General features: G+C 39.9%; 1 protein-coding gene across 1 annotated transcript in view; it reads right to left on the minus strand.

Annotated features, from left to right (window-relative positions):
* Window positions 1-15788, minus strand: part of kcnt2b (potassium sodium-activated channel subfamily T member 2b) — a 45903-nt gene that overhangs the window by 20541 nt on the left and 9574 nt on the right. Inside the window, exons 2-10 of the mRNA XM_015011212.2 lie at window positions 10916-10995; window positions 9841-9943; window positions 9494-9556; window positions 8643-8691; window positions 6869-6928; window positions 6130-6204; window positions 5824-5907; window positions 4590-4684; window positions 3772-3952 (exon numbers count right to left, since the gene is read on the minus strand). Coding sequence (XP_014866698.1) covers window positions 3772-3952; window positions 4590-4684; window positions 5824-5907; window positions 6130-6204; window positions 6869-6928; window positions 8643-8691; window positions 9494-9556; window positions 9841-9943; window positions 10916-10995 — 790 coding nt within the window. The remainder of the gene's footprint in view (window positions 1-3771; window positions 3953-4589; window positions 4685-5823; window positions 5908-6129; window positions 6205-6868; window positions 6929-8642; window positions 8692-9493; window positions 9557-9840; window positions 9944-10915; window positions 10996-15788) is intronic.

Consider the following 15788-nt stretch of genomic DNA (forward strand, 5'->3'; position numbering starts at 1 on the left):
TCGCCAAAAACAAAAAAAAGGAAAGAAAAAAAAGCTGCAGATAAAGATGGACTTTATTTCTCAACACAAGCGTCCATCCAAAAACAACTGAATGATGACTTCAAGTTTTAGATACCAAAGCCAGAGTCTAAATCTGACAGTAAATCTGTGAGGTCACCCGAAGATGGCGGTGGGATGTGATGAACTTTTGCAAAGCTGATAAACTGATAAACTCCAACCGAAGAAGATTGACTGCTGAAACACACTTACACACAATACACACTTTTATGCAACCGGATTGTTTTATCTTCCTTCAGACAGTATAATGTCACATTTTATTTACGTGGAATTTAGAATTTAGAGAATTTATCAGTTTTAATTTTCACATCACAAAAACCGGATGTTTCATCAGGGTGTTTTACAGTATAAGTCATTAGGATAGTATTTTATGTTGCCCCAATTTATGCAGCCGTTTTGAAATTAATGATGTATCGAGGTTCACACAGAAAATATCAAGATTTGTTTCAAGCAAACTCAAATGATGAAACTGAGTTGTAATGAAGAAAATGTCACCTTTCTCCTAATTTTTGTTCAGAGTCACAGTCCTAAAAATCCCATCAGGTGACACAACCCCTAAAACTCCAGCAATTTGTCAAGAAAACCCAGTAAATCAGGTGTGACCTGTGGCTGTTTGTAGCCCAGACCATTGTACACCATGTGTACCTCTGTCAGGGTCAGACAGAGGTACACACTGAGTCACAAACACCCCCAACCACACACACACACGCACACACACACACTCAGGATGGGGGCCAGCAGGGGCCAGTTTCTAAATGTCACAGGGTATTTAAGGATGAAAGATGTGGAGGGGAAGCGGAGAGCATGAGATATCAAAGTTAAAGAAACGTTTTGCATAAATTTATTCATCCAAGTTTAGAAAAATGTTCTGAAACTAAAGTTTTTTTGTTGTAATGAGGGCTTTGTGCAATCAACCCGGCCCAGCTGGAATACAGGGAGCTTTTGATCATGTTAGCCTGGGATTCAGTCCCAGTTAAAGATGTAGGGCAAGCAGTTGTAACATTTAATATGTCAACACAGTTACATTTAGCCGCATTTAAGATAAGCACGACATCATTTTTTTTCTTAAAATGAAAAATTGACGGTTAGTCATGGTCACATTATTACACAGTCTTCTTCTAAAGCATTGGAAAGTACTGTGTTCATAAATGTACTGTAATTTAAAAGCATTTAAATATGACTCATGAATGACTAATAATTCAGGCTTTTAAGTCAAACACTTGTAAAACTGTTGGAGTCCATTCATATATTACCTGTATGCAGAAGGTTAAACACTTTAAATGTAATATCCAACCAAATATTGCAAACAACCTGCTGTGATTTAGATATTGAAAATATTGATACTGCAAAGATGATTTCTGTTCAACATATTGAGCGGCTCTAGTCTCAATATCGTCACACTCCTTTGTATTTTAGTTAGCAAGTTTGAGTTATTAAAAATGTTTGTTATTTTTGTATTGTTACATCCTGGCTACTTGTTTCCACATTTATCACCAATATGTAAAAGTGAAAACCTCGTATAAGTTCAAACTCGAACGTATAACTACCAGCCAATTAATAGTCAATCATAAACAACCCATCTGAAAACCTTAGGTTTTTATCTATTCAAATCATTTTTTTTGCCTACTTTATGTAAGTTTTATTGAGGTAATTTCTTGAGTCTGGCTATGAGTTTATTCAGGGTATCACAAGCTGGTGGCATAAACAAATTTTCACCTTGTGTCTGGATTTAGATTTATTTTTACTTTAATAAAATAAAATAAAAAGTTTACTTTATGTGTTTGTTTGATTTAACAAAACATGAAAAAGTGCAAGAAATCTGTGAGGAAAAATCACTATTCCTGGAGTCCTGAATCTTCAAATAAAATGAATAATAATAATAAAAAGAACCATCATTTGGGTTGCATTAGTTGACGTGAATAGCCCTTTGAATGGTTTCACAGGAAAGACTGATTTTAACATTATAGTGTTGTCTATTTGAAATTAAAATCCAAACTCACACAACTTGTAAACACAGAGTTATTTCAACAGGGGATGTCGATTTAAGTATTCTTGTGGGTAGGTAAAATTGCTCATTTCTGCTGGAAATAAATGAATTTTGAGTTGAATGACTATTGAATCTGTCAGGTGCTAAAATTGGTTTTAGGTTATTGCAAATTAAAGGAAAAAAGGAAAAAAAAAACACAACAACAAACCCCCCCCCTCCAAAATTAAACAGTCCAGTTTACCAGCGAAGCTCATCATTGTCCTATAACTTATTAGTCGTGCGACTATGGAGGGTCTCGATCCGGAGAGAGCCGCTCTGACTGAAGGTAACCCACATGAAAACATCTGCTCAGTGGGAATGAATCCCATTAACACCTTTGCATGTACTGGGAGGAATACAGGCGCAGCTTCCACCTCCGGGTTTACACAGCCCCTGATGAACAACCGCTGGGAAACCATCAAACCGATGCATTTGTCGAGGTGTTTTATCGGCCCCCATACGTGTGTAAACAGCTTTTCTGAGTCCCCTTCATAAATTTTCCTTTTATGGAGCAGCTCAGAGACAGGGATGGGATTTAGGAAATCGAGTGAGTGTGGAAGACTCTCTTGTTGCTCTCTGAATAAAAATAGTGTCGTAAATCTACGTAGGAAGCTGTGAGTCATCCAATTATTGTGTGAAGGGGAGATACAAGATTATTGGAGATAAGGGGAGGAACGTTAATGTTCTTGAGCATATTAAAAAAACTAATAATCTTTTGAGACTGACAAAGTGACTGCTAAATTAATCTTTGTGATTTTTTTCCTCTTGGTTTAGCCAGAGGAAAAAAAATTGAATTATATTTGAAATATAATTCTGTCTTATGCTTTCAGATTTTAATAAAACACATTAGTGTAAGACGAATTCTTGCCTCAGGGATTCCACCGCTAACTAAACCAACATAGCTTTTGTTAACATGACTTGAATAATGCCTGTACTCTTTTATGTAACACCATAAAAACGTAATTTATACCCCTTCAACATTTACACAGTTAAATCACAACTTTCTATTGGGATGCTGTACAATAAACCAACAAGAAATACATTTTCCCCCTACATAATAGCAAGACATGCAACAAATCCTCAATTGGAATTATGTATGGACTTTGACTAGGTCATTCTAACACAGGTCATACCTGCCCCTTGCTTCACCATTTAGCATCCTTTGATGGTGCGTTCACACCAAACGCGTTTATGTGCTGTGTCTATGTGCAGCGTTGGACGTGTCCAAACGCTCAAATTGCTCCAAACCGTTCAAATTGCGTCGCGTTAGATGCTCGAAATGCACCTCAACATAGACTTTGAATGTAAACCAGACACACCTGACGCTCGAAATGCATTTGGTGTAAATGAACCATAACAGATTTTCCTCCTAGATTGTCTTGAATTTAGTTGCCTGGATCTTCCCAGTAACCAGCACATTTGACACCTCTAAAGAAAAAAAGTGTTTATGCAGAAAAATGTATTTTCAGACACTTGTAAACATTGTTGAAATTCTGTCCCGAGGTTTCCACAAGTATTTTAATGGAAAAACAACAAAAGCACTCAAAGGTCAGAAGTGTGCTGGTACATCAAACTAAAATAAAGAGTGTTGGTATCTGTGATGTCATCTCTACCCAATAACATATGTCGTGGTTCTAATGCATAAATGCATTTGCAAAACACTGTACATATGAACACTGTTTTGTTACCTGGATGGGAAGCACGATGAGTGCCACAAAGATCATGATGACCACCAGAAGCTGTGAGGGCCATATCTGCGGCGTGACGTCCCCAAAGCCCACCGTGGAGAACGTGACCACGCAGAAGTAGAGAGAGTCAAAGAGCGTCAGGTTGTTTCCTGCTCGCTCCAGGTGCTGGATGCCGCAGATGCTGAGGGTGGGGAAAAGATGGACAGAGACGGAAAGAACGGCAAAGTGAGCATCAGAGACACTTCCCATGCTGCGAGAGGCACGGGCGCTCATGGGAGCCATTATTCAGGCGGAAATGTTTTTCACACCTGTGCAAATATCTGTGACTTTTTATGTGCAAAGACGGGGGCGGTTGCATGCCTGAACGCCTTTCTTTGTTGGAAATTTCTGTACCGAGATGTTTTGTGGCTGTTATCGTAATATTCAGCTGATATGCGAGTCAACTGGGAAAATGTCAAGCTCAAAGTGGTCAGAGAGCTTAACTCAAGCCGTGCGCACAGGATCTCCTTGAATTGCTCCTGCCTTTTGCCCCACGTGTGAGGCAAGCTGACACATCCTCCACTTCGCCGAAGCCATCACCTGCTGTCATTTAAGAGCACCTTCTCACTCCGGCAGTAACCAATTACCTCTCTTCTTTCTGCCGATCTCTCTCAGCTCCGATAGCGGCAATTTCCACTCCCTCCATTTTTCTTCCTCTTTTTTCCTTCTTTGCTGCCTCGTCTCATCTTTTTTCTCTCCTCTCCTATTCCACCTCCACTTTGAGCTTTGCTTTTCTTTACCTGTTGCCACTTCCTCCCTCGTTTAGTTGTGGTACTCACCATGTAAACATGAGACAGACGAGGGTACTGATCAGAATCACGACCTGATTAAACATGGCTGAGTGTGTCCGCTGGATCGCCCTGTGGAGATCATTCTGCAGGAGGGCACAGAGAAGGATACTTATTTCGAAAACAAACAGACGGCAAAAGCTGGTGGAGAGAATGTGGAAAAATATACGAAATATTAAAGTGAGATGAGAAGCTGTAACCCTTGGAATAAATAAAGCAGCGTGGATGGAGTATTGATGGATAGAAGAAATGCGTACCAATAGAACAAAAAGATGAAAAACTAAATTGAGATATGCAGTTGTGGCCGATGTTTATATGGCCTCATCATGGATATGGATATCATGTTAAATTGGGAATTTTAACAATGAATTCTGATCTTTTTTATGTTTACTGTGAAATTATTTTGCTAAAAACCTGGTTCAAAACCAGGAAACAAAATAAACGTCACCAATTCCTCCAAAAAGAGTAAAATAAAGTTTTCACCCTCTTACAAATTCCCTTTGTTTTGTTTTTGTTGTCAGATACATTAAATAATGATAACCTAATTAAATACAAAGACCAATTTACAATTGTTTAATTGGGGGGAGGGGGGAGGAACTGGTTCAATTCAATGCAGTTCCATTATATCATTGTAGCTGGAGATGTGCTATATTTTGTTTTCCTTACTTTCTTTGAGGAAATTTATGTTTTTGCGTCCGGCATAAAATTCGTTGAGATTAAATTTAACTATAAAACAAACAAAGCCGTCACAGTACCATAAGCTTGGTTTACTGTCAAATGAAGATAAGCAGCTTCTTCTATTATTTCTTGATTCTGAAGATCTGGTAGTAATCAAATCTGTGTGTGGCCAGTGAAATTAAACCTAAGCACATTTAATGTGTCATAACAGGAAGAGAGGTTTTCTCTCACAAAGGACAGGTTGATATGGTAGCTTTAGCCCTTCATAAGTTAAATCATCATTTAGAAAATAATGATTCAATGTGTAGCATGCAGAAGGTTCAACTTTCTAACGTAAATTTACCCAAACATAAATGGGAGTGTGAAAATATTATTGCACGTTCAATTCTGGCCATGTCAGAGAAAAACAAATTCTTGTGTTTAAAAGTATGAAGTTTTGTGCAGCTTAACAGCTTAGATGGATAATTAATAAGAGTTCAACATTAAATCATGGGATTCTCTCCTATCATGAGAGAATGCAGCTTAAGAACTTCAGTGCTTCACTTACTATCATGTTCTCCAAAGCATGTTTGGCCAACCAGCAATTCAGAAATACAGGGATGAAAAGATTTCTCAAGGAGGGCAAAATCACCTGTCAGGAGAAAGAAAAAAAAAGAGCAATGGAGTTTCTGTCATATCACCTCCTTTTATTACATTGCACGCTCCTGAAATCTCTGGTGAGACAAGAGATTATGTGAGGAAGACCCTCTTGTTACATCCTCAATGTATCACTGCAGCAGGGGTCAAAACGAAGGGCCCGGCTTAGAGATTCCCATGCTGCCGGGGTTCAGTAAAGCATATATTTCCCACTCACAGTGATCATGAAGGGAACGGTGCTGATCATCTCCAAAATGAACGGGACACGTAGGACTTGCTCCCAAACGTTTCCCTGGAAACAGAAACCGCACACAGAGAGGTCAGGAATCTTCGCTGTGGCTGCGACTTTAGGAGTTAGCTCATATCGCTTGGAGGGGGAAGCTTCTCCACCATAAAACACACCAGGATGTACACAGGTTATAAAACTCCCCTGTGTAGGTTTAAGAGGCGAAGCAGCATTACTCAGTTTGCTCTAAGCCACGGTGTTCAATTAAGATGTCAGCCGTTGCTGTTTTTATGTGTCTGCTGCCTGCATGCTGACCTGAATCCGACTAGTGTAGGTGGACAGTCACAGGATGAGTCCACAGGAATCAGTCAGCTTTAAATGCTAAGACCTCCATCCTCCAGAGGAATCTGTGGAGGGAGCCCTTCATAGGCTTGCAGTCAAATACATCAAAAGCGGGGCAACCCATGGATGGATCCTCCCCCCTCCCAGCTACCTCGACACAGGGGGTTCCCCTAAAGCTGCTCTGATATATTACAGAACCATGTGAGTAAGCTAGAAGGCCTCTCAAACTGGAAGAGCAAACATGAAGACAACAAATAAATAAATAAATAAGAGAAACATTCATGCATATCAAATCCATCCAAATGTTTCCAACGCCGCCTGCAGACATCAGAGCCACAGACTTCACAAAAGGCTTCAGAGTGGCCATCGAGGGCCACAAGTGGCTCACCTTGTAGCTGAGATACACGAGCAACATAGTTTCTGAAAAGCTGATGAAAGCCACAAGCACCTGCAAAAAGAGAGGGAGAGACGGTAGGTAAGAGACGGTCGTACAGACACAGAGGTATAGCAGACGGAGAGAGAGAGAGAGAGAGAGAGAAGGGAGCAGGGAGAAATTAGGAGGCACAGAGATGAAGAGCGTAGGAGGAATCAGTGGGAGGGCTGATGGTTTTGCTTCAGAGGGAATAGCTTTAAATGAACCAACAGACATTTTTGTGTCTCACCGTTTTTTTTAATATATTTACATGTGTATGTGTGTAATCGCTCTGCTAGTGTAAACACATTTTAACTACAGTAATTTCAGCTGCATGTGTCAAAACCCTGAGATGGCATGACATGAATTCATTGGCAAAGAAAATGCAAAACAAATGCTGGCATGTAGGCACACATGAGCCAGCCATGAAGTGAAAACGTCTGGTAGGTGACGCCGATCATGTTTAGATGAAGGTTGATCGGCACCCTGACGCTACAGCACACAATAACGGTGGATATGAGCGCGTCCTGCCAAAACAATCAGTCAAACCAGAGGCAGTTTTCTCTGAGAAACAAAATACATAGCTAAGAAATTACAATAAAACTTAGTTTTGACAAAATACACAAACTTATTAGGCCTCATTCCTTTTTCTTATCACAAAAAGGCTCTACAATAGGTTTAGCAAGGATGTGCAGGATACACCAAGTAATCACTGTCAACTGGAATTGACAGATTTTTGGGTTTTTTTTCTGATCAGTGAGCCTCCAATATGTAAGTGCTACCTGGTCAGGTTGTGTGGAAGTGGGAAAAAAAGACTTTTGCTGACATTTCTTTCAGCACCACTGAGATAAAATCACAGGAAGCAAAAAGACATAAGACACTTTTAGAAAGGAAACTCTATTTTCTAAGGAGGCACTTTGGCTAAAAATGGAAACTGAACATATTACAGCAAATTTGCTGCATTTTATCCACTTAAGAAGTCCAATTTTACCTGTTATGCATCATGACGGATTGCAATATGTTAGTAATCCCTTAGAAATGTCACAGTTAAGCTGCAGGAAACTAATGGCAGGAAATGCTTATATAGACTGATTCTATTTTCTAATGCCATCCATGCTAACCAGACTAAATGCTTCCATAAAGTGTCACTTCTATAACTTTATTTTGAGATTTTGGTGAAATTATGTTCAGAGCTGTAAAACTGACACACATACAGCATTAAAAATAATAATTATTGATCATTCACAATAAAAAGGCTTCTCAAGGCTCCATTTATAGATAAAACAAACAAGTTAATTAATCATTTACCAAGTTAACAGTTATTTAAAGTTCTCAAAGACAAATCAGCTAAAATCAATATGAATGTATTCGCTACATCCAGGTCCAATGCAGCTTGATGCATTTTGGTGCAATAAGACATAAACTATGCATATAAAATTGTGTTTTATAAGGTTTGGGTGCTTGAATAGCACAGTAGACAAATACAAATATAAGGTCCATCTTCTTCATAGTGAAAAACACAGAAGTGAAGCTGGACAAAAATCCAGCCTGCCTTCAATGAAGTGAACAAACAATCAGCAAAGCTATATTGTGACATATTAAAACCTTAATTAAGTTCCAGGTCATTTATTATCATCACATTCTTGATTTTAATATTGCAGCTGACTAATGTATGTCCCATATGTGAGTATTTGTGAATGACTGTAGGCTGAAAAATGTTTAACAAGGCATGTGATAAGAAATATCTGACCTGCAGCGCCCACAGCGGTAGAGGTCTGTCAACCCAGATGATGAGTTTCCTACAGAGACGACGGAGGGAAAAGAGGGTTGGAGGGCGGAGATTAGTTGAGTAAATACATTGTTTTAATAAATAGCTTTAAAATACAGGCAACTCTCTTTCCCCCCCAAACGCTGCAACTGTGTCTACAAACACAACTCGAGTTGCTGCGTTAATTATGGCGTTCACAGCTGAAACACAGAGGGCTCATATGGCAGGAGCAAAGTCATTTTTTTGCAGATTCACATTTGCATTCTTATTGTGAATGCAGAACAAGTGTTTCTTTTCCCTCCAAGGCGTGCTGGAGCGTGGGGTAGGCAGCTTGCCATGAACGCGATGCTGCCTGCAAAGGGAGGCGGCCTGAACTCACTGTGTCAGGCTCCTTATTCATTTGGAGCCAGAGCTAAGCCAGTGTCATTAGCCATCAATTAGATCAATAGGTCCCCTGAACAGGGAGATATGACACAGCCTCAGGTCTGTGCGCGCTAGCCAGAGCTCCTCTGTCTCTGTTCTAGTATATTACATACTTTATCTCCACTAGATCGCTGTTGATTAGCCTGCGCAGGCACTACGTACATATTATGCTGACAGCTACTCAATACGGCTGGATTGTGACAAATGAATGAGGTCCTGCGCTGCTTAATATCAATACTGCAGATTGCGCCGGTTAAGTGAAGCTGCATTGATTGCGTTACGCGGCGTTTCCGTCCGGTGAGACGGGGGTCGCGGGGTTTTTCGTCCTCCTGGATGTGTGGTTTCGTTCTCGGCGTCCGCAGGCAGAGGCCATCGCTCTTCATTAGAGCCGCAGCCGTTTGCATGCTTACCAGTCAAACTCACTCCAGGGACGGGATGATGTGTTCTGCTTGGTGCAGTTGACTCCGCTGCCACTGCAGGGGGCAAAACAATGAAAAAGAAAGAAAGAAAAAAAAAAACACACATTTATATATAATTCATTTTCTCTGCCACATCTGCAAAATTTAAGCAAAAACTCCAACATCCCCTTTTTTCTCCTGCAAAAAAAAAATCTCACGTGGAATCCTTTTAGCAGGATGCTTTACACACTCTGCCATCTCATTTATATTGACCTGGTGTTCCTGTGACTGTTATCAGGCCCTTAAAGTCACAGAGTTTCACCTCATTAATCCCCCCGTGTTATCGCCGGTTCTCTCACCAGTCCTGCCTGTCCTCTTGCGGGTTGTCAAGCAGGACTCTGACGATGTAGAGGAGGCAGCTCAGCACCTTCAGAGCAAAGTTAAACATTCGCACTCGCAGACCTGCGATGCAAATCGGAAGGAAATAGACACTGAATGTTTTAAATCACAAAAAAAAAAAAAAACACACACAAAGACACATTATGGTATACTATGAGTTACAATTTATACCATTTCAAAACATATTGGCACTCCTGGTAAACGAGCATAAAAAGGCTTAGAGTAAATTTATTGTGCCTTTAAGTCATAATTTCACACTGAAAATTTCAGAAATACAACCTTTTAGAATGCTTATATTTATTTATTAATTAAGAAACAAATAGGGAATGACTTATTTTTTTATGAAACCCCAATTAAAGGCAGACCAACCAATTCCTGTAAAATATGTAACTTATTTATGTTTTCTGTTTCACTTTTTACTTTATTCAGTTGCTTTCTATCAAAGTATTATTATTATTATTATTATTACTTTCTATCAAAGTATTAGTATCTAATGTCATAAACGACATTAGAGGCCGACTGGAGTCACTATTCAAATTAGGAAAGGCATGTGGACACACCATTTAAGTAAGGCAGATGTGTGTTGATGTTTTATCAACCAGAAAATCGCAACAAGAAAGTATCCGTTTGTCTAAATGTGTCCACATCTTCAGTCAAACATCCACGACGTGACGTTTGACTGTGGAAATAAAAAAGATGAATCTGTGTCAAAGCGTTTACCTTCTACTCTGAGTGCCAATAAGTGTGGAGTTCTCTATAAACGGCTAACAGGAAAAAAGTTAAAAACTCTGAATGAAGCATGTTTAATCTTAACAACCAGAGATACAGATGAGACCGTTTCAAAGAGAGGACAAGCTGAGGAAACATGATGAAATACGCAGCAAGAGCCACAGAGCTTGACGCTCAAAAATGAAACCCATCTTTTTCACCAAAAGTGGGAGAAAATTGGCTGGAAACAAAGACGGGGCAAAACAGCAAAATTCACATTTCGTTTCCAGATGGCTGAAGGTGAAGCTCCAAAATTCGAGGACTTACTGGATCTTTGGTTTTTGATGAAGAAGAGCTTCAGACGCTCCTTGAAAGTGTTCTCGTTCACATAGAACTCCACCTGCACCCTACAAGAGAGGCATGGAGAGACGGGCAGTCGATAAGAGAGAGGTGAGGATAATGAGGAAAAGAGTAAACAAGGAGGTGCTTTGGGTAGCTGAGGGGAGAAAACGCTCCTTTCATTGTGCCAAGAAACAGGAGCCGAGAGGAGCGAGAGCTGGGAGGTAAACAGCAAAAAAATAAAAATAAAAAAACAAAGGTGAGGAAAAGAAGGCGTACACTTGAGTAAATTGGAGATGGAAAAGGAGATAATGATTGTTTGAGCAGAAAAGTATGAAACTATGACAGTGCGGCTGGCTACATTAAAGACTAATGGCTTTGGGAGGAAATGGTGTTCCTGCTTGTGCGCCTGCCCATCGGCCCAGACAGCCGCACTCGCTCTCGTTATCTCCACTGATTAAATATAGAGCAACAAATTACTTCCCTCTGATGTTTCTGCTGAACATGGGAGGCCATAATTACTGCTCTTTCTGCCTCCCCAGTCCGGCACCCCCCTGTTAGAAGGGACACACACACACACACACACACGTAGACATATGCATGTGCAAAGGCAAAAAAATAAAACCGCACACCTGCTACCTTGGTATTAGTAATATCGGACCAATTATATGTCCAGCTGCCGCGGATTTTCATGTGGCGGAAATGGTAAAGAAACGGCTCCACGTGTGGAGTCACATTATCAGACATGCTGTAAGGTGACTGCATTTCCTGTCTGACCACCTCAGGGGGGAAATTCTCCGCGGCTCTGCTTTGATTCAGTGAACAGAGCAGTGGATGACTCAGGCTGGACGTGAAATAAGTCTGGCCCCGCACGCTGGTGGTCTCCTTACACAACATGGGAGGATAAAAGAGGAGCAGAACAACCGGCGTCTGTTCTCCTGAATGCGGGAAGAGGTGGCGGCGTCGGCAGGGGGTCCTCTCTGTGTTCCGGGAGAGTTCGCTTTATCACCGGTCCACATGGTCTGACACACACCAAAGCAGCACACCTCTCAGGGAAGATTTGGGAGAGGGGGTAACTTTCTTTTGTTTCTATGGGAACGCCGTTTTTGTTCGCTTCCCTCAGTCTCACAGGAGCAGATGTGTGCAAACATGTTCCCGTGGATTGTGTTCAGCCATCGGAGTTGATGGCCCCGCTGCAACTTGTCGACGCCACCCCCCTACTCCCCCCCACTTCTCTCCCGAGCAGATTGGTGACAGCGATGCCTTTGCACACATGATGGGGATTGAAAAAATAAAAATAAACAGAACACAAATCTGCATAGCTCCATCCATTTAGCACTAAAAGGAGGTTTTACTTAAGTTTTCACCTTCCATAAGAACAAGACAGTTGACATAAAGCATAATAAGTAAGTGGACGACAACGCATTTTGACAAGATTACACTTTGCAAATCTTAAAAAAAAAAAAAAAAAAAAAAATCCAATCTGGCTTTTTTGTGTGTTCGTTTTTAAGACACTCTTTTAAGATGCAAACTCAACCACTCAAGCAATCGACAGCGTATGTACTCTAAGTACTTCCAATATAATGCTGTAGCCTCCCACAGCTGTACGTCTGCTGCTGTCCTCTATTTCTTCTGAAAAGCTTTGCTGTGTCAGATTCTTGTTTGTTATTCTCATAAAAAATCCTGCATATGCTTTTATGATTTCTTTCTTCCAAGGTAATGTGTTCTTTTACAGCAACATCCATCAGAAACAGCACTTTTTCATCTCACGCTGACAGTGTTTTTCTATCATATCCAACGTCTCCAGTTCCCCCCCCTCTCCCCCTCCCGATTTCATTATTTCCCCAGGACATTTTAGGTGACTTATGTCCTTAAATTCAAATAAACACAATTTCCTTTGAAACTCAAATTTCTTTCTCGAAGCATGTTTAAACTTTGTCTTAAAGCTACAGTGGCATCTGAAATGAACGTTTTTAAAGCGGAGTTAATGGCTGAAAGCAAAGATAACAGTGTTGTGCAAAAGTATTCTTTTTATATTTTGCTTTTATGACATTATAACAACAAATTTCAAAGCACTTATTGGGATTTTTATGTGCTTGACCGACAAAGAGATACCATCAAAATGGAAGTGGTTTATGACCTTTTAATGAAATAACAGCTTTATTTTACCAGCTTTGCACATAAGCCCCATCATATTGGATGTCGACAGCAATTTTCAAATCTTGCCTCAGTTTCTTCATTGGATTTAGGTCTGGACTTTGACTGGGTCATTCTAATCCACAGCCATTCCTTATAAATGTGGTTGTATGTTTAGGGTCGCTTTCCTGATGAAAGATGAACTTAATCTTCCCTGTCTCTGCTATAAGAATTGATAAATTCACACAGCGTGATGCTGCCACCACCACGTTTTACTGGGGCATTGCTTAATTGTAAGGCTCAGGTTTGTGGAGCGCACCACTAGTTGTCCTGTTTAGAGTTTCTCCCACCCGAGCCATGGAACCCTGGGTCTCCTCCAGAGTCGCCGTGGGCCTCTCTGCTGCTTCTCTGATTAATGTGTGAAAAAGTTCAAAGGCTCTTAAAACTCTTGCCAGGCTCTTTGAAGCACAGTGATCTTCTATGTTGTTGGGTTGGGGTCTTTAATTAAGGAAAGAATAAATAGAATTGACCACTACATACACACACCCGAATGTACAGAAAAGCTAATATTTACTAGATTCCTTAAGAAAATGTTAGTTTTCCAAAAAATTATATAAATCTGTGGATTACTGTGGATTAAGAAATTACATTTCAATGTATCAAATAAAATAAAATCCTTTGATTTCTTCGAAAAATATCAATTGAACAAAACCATAATTGAAATCTAATAATAATAGTAAAAAAAAATAAAAGATCTGAAGCTTTAGCTCCATTTTAATAAAGAAAGCATGCTTTGAAGAGGATGACTGCGCATCATTTTGTAATGTGGAGTAAATCTGTCTTAGCATGCACAAGTGTGGGCCAAAATAAGCAGACACAGTTAGACGGACAGACGGACCGAAGGAGACATGCAGAGGCGGATCTTAGAGAGGGAGAGAGAGAGAGAGAGATTGCCGAGCCTTGTTCTCCTGCTTTTTCCACCCATGCCTTCACTCTGTAATGACACAGCAGTCGGCCAACTAATGACACAGTAAAAGAAGCTACAGACGCCTAAATGTGTGCATGGACACAGCGGCACTGTGCCGGCTCCGCGTTTAAATTCGAAAGCAGTGATTGAGCGAATAAAAAAGGAATAAAGAAGCCTTATTTCTTATTAGAATTTATTCAGCTTAATGGCTGAATGAGATGATCTAAATTCACAAGTGGAGTCAAACTGATATCTGCCTGGTTCTGGTGAAAACTACCAGGCTGTGAAAAAAAAAAAGTCCCCATAACAGATTGGGTGTGGGAGACATAAAAAAAAATCTTAAATATAAACTTATTTCCACTCCTCAGCTTGGCATGGCACATGAGGAAGCTCAGATCTGTGAATATCACCAGTGTTTGTTTCCTAACATGAAGCATGTCGTTTCTGTTTTGTCGCCCCTGTGAAATCCATCTTTTAGTGCAGAACGCCGTGGGCTAAAGCGTGTAGTCGTTTTTCCAATCGTTTCCATGTCGTTCACCGACACCATAGAAGGGATTACACCTAAAACGTTCCTGAACTTTGTTGTCTTTCAAAACATAAGAAATTGTGTCTGTGGAATAGCCTGGATGCCAGGAGCATCTGTGGCTCCGGCTTTTTATTGCAGGTCATCAGCTCTCGTGTTAAAAATCGCCGATGCCTGGAATGCATTCTCAGATGATAGGGATAATGATGTACGCCCTTGACCTTTCCTCGCTCTCTCTTTCCACAGGTTGGTGGTAGTAGATGGTGAGCGTGCAGCGGTAACAAGATTGTATCAGCACACAATGGGAACACAGATTTCAAGCCGTTTCTTTCTTAGATTAAATGTTAGATTTTGAAGTATTCCTGTATTGTATATCCTTCTGTTCTCTCTCTTTTTTGTTGGATATACTTTCCAATAATTCAGTTTAAGTCAGAAGCTGCTCTCCTCTATGAATATTTTCCCTACAGTAGGTCATTTCTCATTAGCACATCATGTTCCCCTCATATAAGAGGCAGCCATTGTTAATCTGGATGACTTCATCAACATGCCTCTCATTCCCAGCACACTGATAAACCTACTGGGTAGAATTTACCCAATAAAAGGGATGAAACAGTTTGCAGACTTTTTATTTGTACAGTTCAATTATTTCCCCTAGCAGATGCAGAAGTTAAATATACCTAAATGTATTTTGATACATTCAATTTCTACATCTTTACATACCTGACAAAAAATGTTCTACACTTGTAAAAACTGAAAACTGATTCCCAAAACCTTGCAAATTGTATGACTTGCACACCAATTTTCTAGAGGAAGCAGAATATTTTGATTCATGTTAAGTTCTCATGGCCATGGCACAATTTTGAAAGTTTAGACACAACTAAAACAATAAATAATTCAATTGCTATTATTTTTTTTAATCATAGAAGTATGGAACTACATCACCAAATTTATGTTAAATGCTTTATCTACTTACAGTAATTGTAGCTAAGTTGAAATGTTCACTGGCCACATCTGAATTTATGAATGAGATGTGAAATTTCACTTCTAAGACCCAATATGCTTGGCTTAAATAACATTTTAAATGCTAAAATTTAAAACAAATCAACATTACGGCCAATAAGGATTCTAGTTTCAGTTTAAATAAGCAAAAGGATGTAGTAGAAGTGTTTTATATGTGACATAGTTTAATGATTTTATGTCCTGAAGTGCAGATCATCCGCTTTAAATTTATGCTA

This window comes from Poecilia mexicana, unplaced genomic scaffold (assembly GCF_051168715.1).
Source record: "Poecilia mexicana isolate PSO_F unplaced genomic scaffold, ASM5116871v1 scaffold_8, whole genome shotgun sequence".
NCBI classification, from domain to species: domain Eukaryota; kingdom Metazoa; phylum Chordata; class Actinopteri; order Cyprinodontiformes; family Poeciliidae; genus Poecilia; species Poecilia mexicana.